The 13325-nt window shown below is 40.2% G+C and overlaps 1 protein-coding gene across 1 annotated transcript in view; it reads left to right on the top strand.

Moving 5' to 3' along the window:
- The window catches only part of celsr3 (cadherin, EGF LAG seven-pass G-type receptor 3), a 107457-nt gene that overhangs the window by 46806 nt on the left and 47326 nt on the right, over positions 1-13325 (top strand). The window contains exons 8-13 of the mRNA XM_068732775.1: positions 2613-2776; positions 3274-3399; positions 4668-4837; positions 5824-6009; positions 7874-7984; positions 8143-8311. Coding sequence (XP_068588876.1) covers positions 2613-2776; positions 3274-3399; positions 4668-4837; positions 5824-6009; positions 7874-7984; positions 8143-8311 — 926 coding nt within the window. The remainder of the gene's footprint in view (positions 1-2612; positions 2777-3273; positions 3400-4667; positions 4838-5823; positions 6010-7873; positions 7985-8142; positions 8312-13325) is intronic.

Raw genomic sequence — 13325 nt, 5'->3', positions numbered from 1 at the left:
TCCAGCAAAGCAACTGACTGACTCTGAATAGTCACGGATCCTGAGCTGTGGGTGGTGTTTGCACCCGATGTGCCAGCTTCTTTGCAAAGACAACTTTCATTAAACATCATCTGTGACTGTTCGGAGGCTTAGCAGATATTCAAAGGCAGTTTCCATTAAGTAGAAAACCAATAAAGGTGGTCAGTGTGTGTGTGTGTGTGTGTGTGTGTGTGTGTGTGTGTGTGTGTGTGTGTGTGTGTGTGTGTGTGTGTGTGTGTGTGTGTGTGTGTAGCAGCACGCCGGCCAGCTGGCAGGTGTTGGTATGTAGGCTGCTAGATTATAGGTATTAAAAGGTAGATAATGTTGAGTGATTAGTGGAAGCATTACTATATTAAGAAATATGGGCTTTGATGAGAATTCCTGTCAGCCAATCAAAATGCTTGGATCGTTTGAAACTAATTGTCGACAGGTTTCCCATTTACAAACAATTGAAGATGTGCACACAGCATTGTAAAACATGTTGGTGTAGTGTCATTATAGTTTTTATATGGGCATGTATTGCATTTAGAAACTTACCTTTCATATCTTATGATACCTTATGTCCCTTTGGTATGTATTTAATATAAAATATTAGTTTTATTATTTACCATTTTTTCCTTGTATAAATGAAACAATTTATTGTAAAAAGGTCAAATACATTTTTAGATGTACATTTGTATTCACTCAATCTTACATTTCCATAACTATGTATTGTTGATTATGTATTCCTCTGTCTTGGAAGGACTAAGTAGCTCCTCATGTAGATCCCACAATTAGCTCTATTTGCCATTTTGTTTTCTAACCAAGATACCCAAGACATATATTATGTCATCTTGGGAATCAGTTGCTTGCTATTGCTTAATAATGAATGAATATTAACATGGAACAAAGACAAAGATCTGATCAAATAGTTTTAAATACTAAGATTCAGAATATCACAGTTTAAACAGGCTTGTAAGCTGATCACAATTTTGAAATGAAAAGTAGGTGTAACTCACCATTTAATGCAGGTTTGAGCAGTCTGACCTGTTAAACTGCTGCTAAAACATTTACGGAGACTGTTGCTTTTGGAAAGGATTTTAGTTTTTTTGTCGGGGTGATGAGGTGACTGTAGGAGAACGCTATGGGGACCTGAGGCTTTAATGAGGCACGACTTGTTTGACTTATTCATACGCTGTCATGTCTGTCCGCATATCTCCGATGGTCTTGTTACTCGTCGGCTCATTCTGTGTAGTGCTAATGTTCATTCCTTCTCATCACTCCCTGCTCGTCTCACTCCGTCTCCACCTCGTACCCAGTCTGTCTCTCTTTTGTACGACCAAAACATTCAACTTGACAGTTTTAAATCCGCTACGTTGCTTTTTACGTGTCCTGTTCTTTTTTGACCTTGTCAAAGTGTCCTAGTCTACTTGTGGTGCGTGTCAACCAAACTAAACGTCTGCGTGTATGTCGCCAACAAGTGCGTTATTCACACACACTCAAAAAAGCGGCCTGTCACAGCGTTGATGTCTGGCCTTGCCTCTGTAAGCTGTAATCAAGTTAGCTGTGTTCTGTCAGCGCTAAGTGAGGCTGAGAGAAGAGAAGACGGATCAAAGAAGGAGGCCAAAGCCTAACGCTTCGACACTCTTTCTCTGCTCCTTCTCCATTAACAGCTCGCCCTCGTCTCCACATCCTCCTCTAATGACGCTCTCTGTTGATATTTGCTGTAACTCGCACTTAATCTCTTGTTTGTTTGACTCCGGCGCCTTTTGTCTCTCTGGGTTCACTCATATTTCCCTGCGGTTATTGAAAAAAAAACTCAGCTCAAAAGCATAACGCTCTCAAAATGAAAAAACAACTGTTACTGTCTCTTCATTTTTTTCCAGCTCATGCAGTCCCATAAGTGTTATTTACTCTCCCTCTACATCGTCCTCTTTACATCACCCCCGTTTCTTTTCCTCCACCAGTCTTCCATCTGTCTTGTCATCAACCCTTTACGCTTTATCTCTCTTGATATTTGCTGTTACTCACACTTAATCTCTTTTTTGTTCATCTGCCTCCCCGGCTGTCTCTGCTGTTTTTCGTCTCCTTTTTATGCCTGCGACTTTGGTAGTTGTTGACGTCCCCTAACATCCAACCCCCCCTATTATACCTCCTTTGCTGGCTCCTGTCTCCTTTCTCCCCCTGCCTTGTCATACACTACACTACCTCTTCTCTCCTGATGTTTGCTGTATGTTATATTTAATCTCCTGTTAGATCACCGCCTCCCCTTTTCTTTCTCATCTTTTCAGTTTGTCTCATCCCCTGCTGTTTCCACTTTTACCCTCAACAACATCATTGTCATTTCATTTCCCCTCAACATCAACTGTTATTCTCTGATTCTCGTTCCTTTTGTCATTTACCTCTAATGACACATTTAATCTCTGTTTTTTTTTTTAATCCTTTTGCCTCGCGCATACCCTCTTTTCATGTTTTTTCCTTTTCTTACCCTCCCTTCCGTCATCCCTCCCCTGCCGTCACCTCCATCCTTGAGGGATAATCCACCATTCCTTCCTTATTCCCCTTTCCTCTCCACCTTATTTACTCCTCTTCCTCTTTAATCTCTCCTCTCTCAGGTCTCTGGACCTGACTGGTCCATTGTTTCTGGGCGGAGTTCCCAACGTACCAGACAACTTCCCGTTTGGCACCAGGGAGTTTATCGGCTGTATGAAGGAGCTGCACATTGACAACAAGCCGCTGGACTTGGCTGGATTTATCGCTAACAATGGAACTCTCTCCGGTCAGCACTGCTAAGCATGCCCCTCTAAAAAAGCACGAGCAATGACATATTCACAATGTCCACAAATGCCATCTGGACCTTGTTTAATTTTTTAAATAAACGTATTCAAATCATTATAATTGAAGCATCTCTTCAGGCTAGCAGTTAACACAAAAGTGTAATTGTGTTGATTTATTGTGGGATTAACAGAAAATATGAATGACTTATTTGCTTATTGTTTTGTACTCATAAACTCGTTTAATTTGATATACTATTTAAATATTGTATATTCAAACAACCAAAGGATTTGTAAAATCCATTTGAATCTTGAGATCCTACTACACAGTGCAAAAAGATCAACTATAAATTTGCTTATTAGTAACTGAAAATATTTTTATAGACCTGAAAATGTGAGGCGTTAACGTGTTTTTTTTTAATACATTTGTTGACAGGCACATTATTGTGATGCATTTTTGGCAACTTGATCGGTTATGTATTGTCTCTGTTGCCCCTCATAGGCTGCAGTGCCAAGCTTCCCTTCTGTAAATCCAATCCCTGTCAGAACGGAGGAACCTGCAGGGTGAGCTGGGAGACTTTCTCGTGCGACTGTCCCCTCGGGTACGGAGGGAAGGACTGCAGCCACGGTGAGAGGCTACATGGGTTTATTTTCACTCTAGGGTCCAACATGTTGCATTTCAAACCAATGTCAATCATCAACCACATTTGTGCCACATTTGGTATAATTATCAATAACAAGTGAGAGATAATTGCCAATTTCTATCTGACCTTCAGTGGCCTTTATTTGTCAGCAGTAATTATTCTAACGCCACATTAATTAGTGAGTAATTGACTGATGTTCAAATAAGGTTAAACCATTAAACTTGTAGTTTGGTATTTACCTTTCAGTAGTTTAGCTTCAGAAGTGCTATGTCAACCATTCATTCAGTTTAATGTGCACTTCAGCATTTGTTCTCTCTGTCCCAGGATTTATTCCTCATTTCGTGCTGAGCTACACAGCTGTAGGCTTTCAGAGTATATGAGTAAAGTGAGTGTATAAGTGAAATGCATGTTCATGCAAGGATGGATGGATTGATGGTTGAGTGAGTGTCAACCTCTGAAGGACAAGGTGAAATGGATGATTCCCTTTCATTTTGACTATTTCCTGGAAAACGCAGCACAAATAGTTACTACACTTAGCATGGTTAGCTGGATATCTGTCTTTATTTCCTGTATAAGGTTGTATTATTGTGATCTCAAATGTTCAAAGTTATGAGACTTATTTTGTGCCCTTCTTTACATTTTTGGGGCATTTTTATGCCTTGATTTCCTAGTAGGGAGTAGACAGTCAGAGTGACAGGAAATGACGGGGTAGAGATATTTGGAATGCCATCTAACAAAGGTCCCCAACCGGACGCAAACCTGGGACGTTCTGGTGTAGCCAGCGGATATTCGAGCCAAGACTTGCTCCTCCGTGCGACGGTCAATTGTTTACAGTCCAATTAGTAATCTGAGATACGAGAATGGAGTTGCAGTAGAGAGATGACGTGTACAACCGGATTATTTCACTAGTAGCCATTTTACAAGCTAATTTTAAACAAATAAAAAGCTAAATCATCATCAGACGATAGCCGGAGGGTTACTATATTTTATCTCGACCAATGAGTTCCACCACTTTTGCTCTCCGGACTGTTTACCTGCATGCAACCAAAGCCTACTTGAGCGTGATTGGGCAGTATTACTCGGACCACAAACAGAACCAGATCGCTTCCAATACCAAAATCCCGTTGCCTAACTATACTGCACATGAATGCTTTATAGAGATTATTCAGTCCCGGGAACAGTGACATCTTGAGGCTGTTCTGAGCAGTCCAGTACTTTTTATTCACCGTCTTCCTCTCACTCGCCGCGTCAGTGATGCCACACCCCCATCGCTTCCTGGGTAACAGTGCCCTCTGGTGGGACCTGAAGAATGACGTAACCATTTCGACGCCCTGGTACCTTGGCCTGGTGTTCAGGACCAGAGCGCGAGAGGGGACGCTGCTGCAGGCTCAGGCGGGCCAGTACACCAGTCTGCTATTCCAGGTGTGCGCACACACACACACACACACACACACACACACACACACACACACACACACTGACTGACGTCGTCCATTTACGTTACCGTCTGTAATAGAATGTATTTGAACATTGGCATATCCCTGAAAAAAAAATTGCATTGGTTTCATTTTAACAAACAAGACCATGGCTGACATAATTGTCAGCTTTCAAGTCACTCCAAGCTCAATGGAGTTTCAGAAAACAAGACCGCATTTCCCATAAACCTGTTTATTCCTGCAGCACAGGAGATTGTTGCCAGTACCTCTCTCTCCGTTTCTGGCTGGTGTTTTTTCTTTCTGGCTCTGCTTAAGAGGATAAACATAACAGTGTTTCTTTCCTTTTACCGTTGCCAGAAGCTCCAAAAGGTTTAGCTGCATTTATGCTAAAACATAAATGGCAGCAGCATCTTCCACATTTGTACCATAAACAATTTGATATTGTGATTTAAATCAATGCTACTCATTTGAAGCCAAATCTCACCAGGCAGTACAGGATGTAAAATACTGCGTGGGCTGCTAAATGTGTTAGCAACGGTCACATTGATTATGGGAATTATACTTATGTCTCATGGTTATTGTGGCTCTATTTACTGTTTTAATACCACATTATCATCCTCTACATAAGACAAAATGCTAAAAAGCTGGTATTATCCCTGAAATTCTGTGCAGTTTACATTTACATTTCCTAAATTCCTACATCCTGAGACAGTATTGAATTAGCAGCATCTTGGCAGGAGTGGATTTCAATTTCACACTCCCACTCACACACACACACACACACACACACACACACACACACACACACACACACACACACACACACACACACACAGTCACCTCTCAGTCTCTGCTCACCTACTAAGCAGGTATTGTTTCAGTCAGTTTCTACACTCTCCGTCTTTTCCTCTTTTTTTCTGGTCTTTGACTTTGTGTGTGTGTGTGTATGTGTGTGTGTGCGAATGCCCTCAGGTGATAAATGGTCAGTTGGTGTTCTCGGTGACCCGTGGTTCGACCAGACCGGTGCGTTTGCGGTTGGATCAGGTTCAGGTTGCAGATGGCCAGTGGCACGACCTCCAACTGGAGCTGCGAGACGTCCGCAGCGGCCGTGAGACGCGCTACGTCGCAACGCTGCGACTCGACTTTGGACTCTATCAGGTAATAGACATGACGCAATCCTTCAACGGGAAGGTTTTCAGGAGAAACTGAATGTTTAGCCTTAAAAAGTATTAAAATACTGTAAATGCGGTTATTAGAAGTTTGACTTGGCCTGCAAGCACAGATTTAAATGAATTACAAGGTTTTATCATATCTGCTTACTAAATCAAAAAGACTTAATTTCCCATGACAATTAATTTGTTTCCTTTTTTTTAGAACATCTATACGTGATGGATTCACAAACTCTTTTGACTGTGTTCATTTGGAAGTTCTCTAATTCTTTGATTGATTTGATTTAATTTCTCTATTTGAAATGTGGACTACATTTTTCAGTCTAATAAATAGAGAACTCTAATTGGAATTGTGAAGCATTTAATATGAATAAAAACGAGAAATCCTTTTTAATATTCCCTAATCTAAAGAATCTCCATATCATCCTCTCTTCCTGCTATGAGCCAATACAGAGCAGGAGATCACTGCAAAAGATATCAGCAAATTAGGAAATCATTTACATATGATATCACTCTTAGTCTTAAAATCAAAGCAGGAAAGATTATGTTTATGGCATTAAATAATTCCTCAGCATGGTTTTCAGAAATTTCCCATAAACTAGTTGAAACAGGATAAACCTTTGCAGTTGTCTTGTACACAATGTATCTGCACTCAGACGTCAACAGCCGTACTGGTGACTCTCTCCTGTCATATAAGTACACTTGTCACCCACTATGCACACACACACACACACACACACACACACACACACACACACAGACGTTCACAACACAAACAGATTTTCTAACCCTGGACAGCCTCTCTTTAAAATATGGGTTGTAAATCCTAGTTTCCCTAATCTGTAGTGGATTAATATGTCAAATTGTACTCGACGATGTCTGTTTGATCATGCGTACCTGTGTTTATATGAGGGTTGTACATATGTGACAGTAGCATGCACACAGAAAAGCAAACACACTCTGTACTATTGTCATCTTTGGCTTTGTTTACACAAAGCGACATGTTCTGTTTTCATGTTGATTTGATTCTTAAATTATCTGCCAACAAATTCTGCCTTTCATCTTTTTTATTGTAGTTCACCAGGCTATTCTTCAAAGTGCATCAAGCGATACACCGAGTAAATGTTGCAGAAAACACTTTTAAATATGAAATTATTAAACATTGCCGCTGCCAATTAAACGGTAATTACCTTTGAAAGCTTTTGGCATGTGTGCAGCTATTATCAGCCAGATCTCACCCTCTATTTTAGCATCTTCCACTGCGGCTGAAACAGTAATAAATGGGCCTCATTGATTATTTTTGAATGGTTGTTGCCTGTCAACGTCGCCTCACAACACTGTTTGTTTTATCAGTTGAGTATTGACCTTCTCCACAATGGCTGCATGTTATTGTATTCTTTTATTTCATTAAGTCAATCATTCACTCTTCAGTTCCCTTCTCCTCCCTTCAACTGACATAAGCGTCATTAAAACCCGACTACCCAGTGGTCTAGAGGTAAATGAAAATATAGAAGAATCCTGAAAAAAAAAAGTCAATAACGTTTTCTGTAAAGCCTTTTTATCTTCTTTCAGTTTAGAATATTCTTTCTATCTTACTGTATATACTTTTTATACTGTAAACTAATAAAATAGGAATTTCTCATTGTCTATTTTTATACGAATCTTTGTGGTCAACGATGTCTTTCCTTCCTTCCATTTTACCTTCATATTTTCATATCAGAAAGATAACACCTTGTAAGATAATGGTATTCAAATGGTAACTCAATACTGAGTTTGCATACAGCTATTAATAATAATAATAATCTTTGCCCTTGCTGTCGCCTGATGTCTCTCCCTCTTTCTCTCCCCATTAGGGAACAGTGATAGTGGGAAATGAGATTCATGGTTTGAAGGTGAAACATCTGCATGTGGGAGGAGTGTTGGGCTCAGGAGAGGTTCAAAACGGGATAAAAGGATGCATACAGGTGAGGATGGATGAAGTGAATTCTTAATGTTGATTGATGGATGGGTGGGGAGAAGCTGGAAATACTTGTACATAAGAGATGGAAATGTGCAAAGATATGAGTTTGAATGAAGCTGCCAATATTTCTCTCTGAACACTGACCTCTCTCTCTGTCAACAGGGCGTTCGGTTGGGTGTGCGGCCTGACTCCCCTCCCCTGCCTCGGCCGTCAAGATCCGTCAAAGTGGAGACCGGCTGTAATGTTGGCAACCCCTGCGTCTCGTCTCCTTGCCCTTCCCACAGCCGCTGTTCCGACCAATGGGAAAGGCACACCTGTGTCTGCGAACCTGGTGAGTGAACAGAGAGACGATGCTGGTGTTGTAGACAAGGTTGAAGATGCTGTCCTTGAGGAAGCGGGCACAACATAAACACTGACAACTCCCAGAATGGAAAACGCTGTAGTAGCAACCTGTCAATCACTAGAGAGCTCTAAAGCATATTCTGCATATTCTCAGTTTTTTACTACTCTAAATGGGACCATAATTTACAAAAATGAACATAATGCTGTATTGAAGAAGACTTGCAACTAGCAATTGAGACCATAAACTCATGTTTACAACGTTTACTGAGGTAATAAATCAAGTGAGGAGGACTTCTTTGTGCAACCAGAGCAGTTATCCCCTGCAGGCCATTAGAAAGAATAAAGGTTAAAGGCACTTGTGCATTGGCTTCACTTTTCAGACCCGCCTGGTAATAATACAAGCAGCAAAGCTGGAGGGGAAAAAAAAATCACATTTCTAATAATCGATTTATGGTTTGGATCATTAATATAAAGGCTAAAAATGCTCATTCCATCAGAATTTATGTCTCTATTTTATTTTATTTTGAATTTAAGATTCATCATAGTTTTCAATTGGTTACAATTTAAAGAATATTGTATGATCCACATTGTTCACAATTTTACTAAACAATTCATTGTGATCACAAAAGGCTTTTAATATTAAAGACTGATATTTAAGGTTTGGAGCAACTGGCACGTTTGCTAATCTCTTCCATCACATCGTGTTTTTGACTTTGCCAATGAATACATTAGATAAACTGGCCAAGTAGCACATCCAAGAACGATTTCACACTGAAGTCATCCAAGGTAAATTGCGCCTGTGCTAACCTGTGTGTGCCAGGAAAATGGTTATAATAAGTGCACATTCTGGACATTGGATGTGAAAGAGAAGATGTGTGAGAACAGAAGGTGAAAGAAGCCAGCTGACTTAGAGACACAGAAAAATTGAATAATTATAATGCGGCCGTATCTGTGTAGGTGTGTGCCAATACTCTAACTGGGTTAAACAGATATTTGGGAATGCATAATGAGTTCTCATCCACCTGAGACCGAGAGTAAGAGACTGACTGCAGGCGAACTTCCCAAATTTCCTTAGTCAGGTGAATATAATGAGGCAGAATTAATGTGTAGGAGATGAAGGAAAACATCTCTTATATAGAGAGAAGTGGTGAGAGGAAAGATGAAAAAGAGGCAGAGGAAGAACAGAGAAACCAAACATATTAATGATTAATGAAGTTTAAGGGCGGGTGACAGAAATAGTGTAAAACAAACACCAAAAGTTTTGAGGCAAGAGGGAAAAAAAGAGAAGAAAGAGTGCTAGAGAAAGTCAAATCAAACAGCCTGAAAACACTGATGACACATTTGGGAACAGATCCACACACAGCTGGCATAAATGCACACGGAGACATACAAATCATAAAACTTAGAGAAAACTAACATGACAGACCCACACACAGCAGAGAAAGAAGAGTGAATGTGAAGGAGAGGTTGAAGAAGTGATATTTGATATTTGTTTGAAGCTATATTAGCCGCTACTGATAAACCAGCGGCGGTTCAATTCGACGTGTATTGATTAAACAGACTAGACCAACCAAGCAGAGATGATTAGAGGAGATTACTTATATTCATGATTAAAGGAGAGACGAGAAGAGATTGAACAGCAAATTAAGAGAAAAAGAACCACATGAAAGAGAGAGAGAGCGAGAGAGACGATGTCCGGATATATTGATACTCTCCTTATGAGCATCCATCACCTTCCTTATCTGCATCTCAACATGTATCTTTTTTTAGACTAGTACAGTGCCCATTTAAAACATGCCTGATCACAACTGGGCCGAATTCTTGGCCTGTGGAGTTGCTGGTGTTCTTGGTTTCTCGAGAACCGCTCATACCAACAACTTCGCACTCAACACTGCGCTTTCTTTGGGTCCTCAGCAACACACCTGCCATGACTTAGTTGCCTCACGCAGCCAAGTTGCGGCTACTCATGGTCAGAAACATCAGTGAAATACACTCAGGTACACAGAAACAAATCACCAGGGGCAGACATTACTGTTATGCAACCTGGACTTAAAGGACCTCAAACTGCTCTAGATTTATTATGATGTTTACATATCGAATTAAGAGACAATGAAGTATGTAGCCAAAATGACTTACAAAAGGCCCCCACAGCACAATATGCAACTCAACTGTCTACTACTTACTGTGTATTTCTACACAGTTGTAGTACTACATTTACCTGACAGAGAAATGTTACTGGTTAAGTTGCAGTTTTAGATTTGGCTCACAAAATATAACAATTACAATATAATTAATTAATTTCCATTAAACTAGCCAGCATCATACTAAAAGCTCCGTCTTGAACAGAAATTAAGTAAATTCAAGTACATTTTGCTGATAGTGCCTCTCTTTCACTCTTCACTGGAAATAAACATTTGAATGCAGTAATTTTACAATGCAGTATTAATAGTTTTACTATTAATAGTTAATAGTTTTACTTCAGAAAAGAAGTTTTGAGTAGGCCCACTTCTTATACCACTGAAATACACTTCACAAATAGGCGTATTAGTCACTTGCTTTGACATTATAAGATTATAAAGTAGAGCATGGATTCAGTTAACGTAGGTATTTTGCTGGTAGTAACGTTATTAGTGTTATAAGTTAGTAATAAGTCCTACAGGGACGTAGAGTTGTTGTTGTTGTTGTTGTTGTTGTTGCAGAATGATTTAAAACTCAAAGAACTGATACCACTTACTGCTTTTAAATCTAAAATTAAAGAAATACAGGCAGGTTCCCAAAAATTTAAATGTTTTTTAAATTAACTCGGTTACATCACTGTCAAGGGTGACTGTGGCTAATTGGAGAGCAGGGCTGCCTTTCAATCAGAGGGTCGTGGGTTCAATCCCCGGCTCCAGCTCCGCTAGTCTCATGCTTCCTCTCCCATGTTGTCAGGCCTTGAGCAAGATACTTAACCCCAAAATTGCTCCCGTAGCTGTGCCTATGCTGTATAGATACTGAATTGTAAGTCGCTTTGGATAAAAGCGTCTGCTAAATGACTGTAATGTCTCTTAACTTTTAGTTTCTTTTAACCTGTCTTGTTCTGTGTTATCTGTCTGTAACTATGTGTTTCTTATGTTGCTGCCTGTCTTGGCCAGGTCTCCCTTGAAAAAGAGATTTTTAATCTCAATGGGACTCTCCTGTTTAAATAAAGGTTAAAAAAAAAGAAAGTATTACTTACAGGGGAAAAACACACCCATGTCGCAGCTTACTCTCAGTCAGAAACACTTGTGAAATACACTTTGGTTTAATTCTGTTTCCAGTTGGCTATCCGCTCGTGTTGATTTCAGAGAAGTGAAGAGTCCAGTTGTAACGTTTGTAAATCCAGAATCCATGTGCTGCATAAGCCGCCTGCAGCAGACGACATTTTCGACTATGCAGAGCCGTGAAGCTCCGCCCCCGCTGCTACACAGAGCACCAATCACTTGTTTTTTCATAGTTTATTGATATTGAACATGTTGTTTGTCCAAATTGCACCCAATTCGACAAAAGCACTTCCATGGGTCCCCAACAATACACAGCCAGATATGCCAACGATCTACAGACAGACAGACAAATATTCCTTGCTTTATATTTAGATACATCTGTAGTTTCCTGTTACCATCTGGACTGGTTGTAAAACTACTTTCTTAATTAGGCTCCAAATGTTTCCCCCTTATGGCCCGTCATTATTTGCAAAAACATTTGATAATGTGTCAATGCTGCATCTGCAGTTAACAATACACAGTAAAATGTTCCAGCATTTGCATTTTAAAATTACAAATAGCTTTAAAACAATAGTAGCGTAAAATTAAACTACCCTCCACTCCCTTTGCATGTTTGTGATCGGTGGTGTTCCCTTACATAGTTATTTTACTACAATCCATGGTGGCCAGATCAAATTTAAATGTTATTTAGGAGGAAGGGTTAAGGAAGAGAATTGGGGAAAAGTGTTATACTTCTTGGTTATCTTGTTTGGCCATGTAGACTCAAACCACCGAACTAAATGTGCCCTGCTGCCGCAGGCTGCTATCCCAGTGTCTGCCTCCAAATAATAGAAGAGAAATCTAAGGAAAGTTTTTCAAGAAAGAAAAGTTTGAAAATGAGAGCATGAGATTAAAGTGGAGTTGGGGGGAGTGAAAGAACAATGAGGGAGTGTGTGTTAGGCGGTGGATAAAGTTTGTTAAAGTGAGGAAGCCTCAGGCCTAACAACATGGGAGAGGAAGCAGACAGGCGCTGCTATCCCTGTAGCATCCTGCACAGCCCACGAGCTAATGCTAACACCTTGACTTATTAACATGGAGCGCGCACGCAGAGAGGCTGCACTCACACACACACAAAGCATATGCACAAACGTTATGAGGCATGCACTTATTTACTGTAAACACACACACACACACACACACACACACACACACACCCTCTCTCATTATCATTATCTTTCATCAGCACAATGAACATTAAAAATGGAGACTGTTAAACAATGGATGCTGCTTCGAGACAAATCAAATCAAAGTTTAATAAGCAGAGAGAAAAAAACGAAATAGAGGTGCACTCTGAATAATTCTCTTTCATGTATGTGTGTGTTTGTGTTTGTGTGTGTGTGTCTGTGTGTGTGTGTGTGTGTGTGTGTGTGTGTGTGTGTGTGTGTGTGTGTGTGTGTGTGTGTGTGTGTATTTTGGCCTGGTGCTGAAACTAGCCCAGTGGCTCTCTCATGCATCTGCTTTTTAGCACCTCTGATTTGTGCAATACAGACTCCTAGAAAACACACACACACACACACACACACACACACACACACACATACACAGTTCCTGCATGACAAAGCACAGTTTTGTTCGTTTCAGAGTACGTATACATTTTGTAAGGTTATGTGTGTGTATGTATTTACGTGCTACAGGCTAATTCACTGTGGTGAAAAATGTATTATAATCGGATAAATTACAGCCATGTTGATTTATGTCTGCTTGAGTTCCCTGAGCTGTTTA

The sequence above is a fragment of the Cebidichthys violaceus genome, unplaced genomic scaffold (assembly GCF_023349555.1).
Source record: "Cebidichthys violaceus isolate CVI_PGR_0920_01 unplaced genomic scaffold, fCebVio1.0.p SCAF_6, whole genome shotgun sequence".
NCBI lineage: Eukaryota > Metazoa > Chordata > Actinopteri > Perciformes > Stichaeidae > Cebidichthys > Cebidichthys violaceus.
The sequence above is the reverse complement of the archived record's forward strand: the minus strand, read 5'-3'. Positions and strand labels throughout refer to the sequence as shown.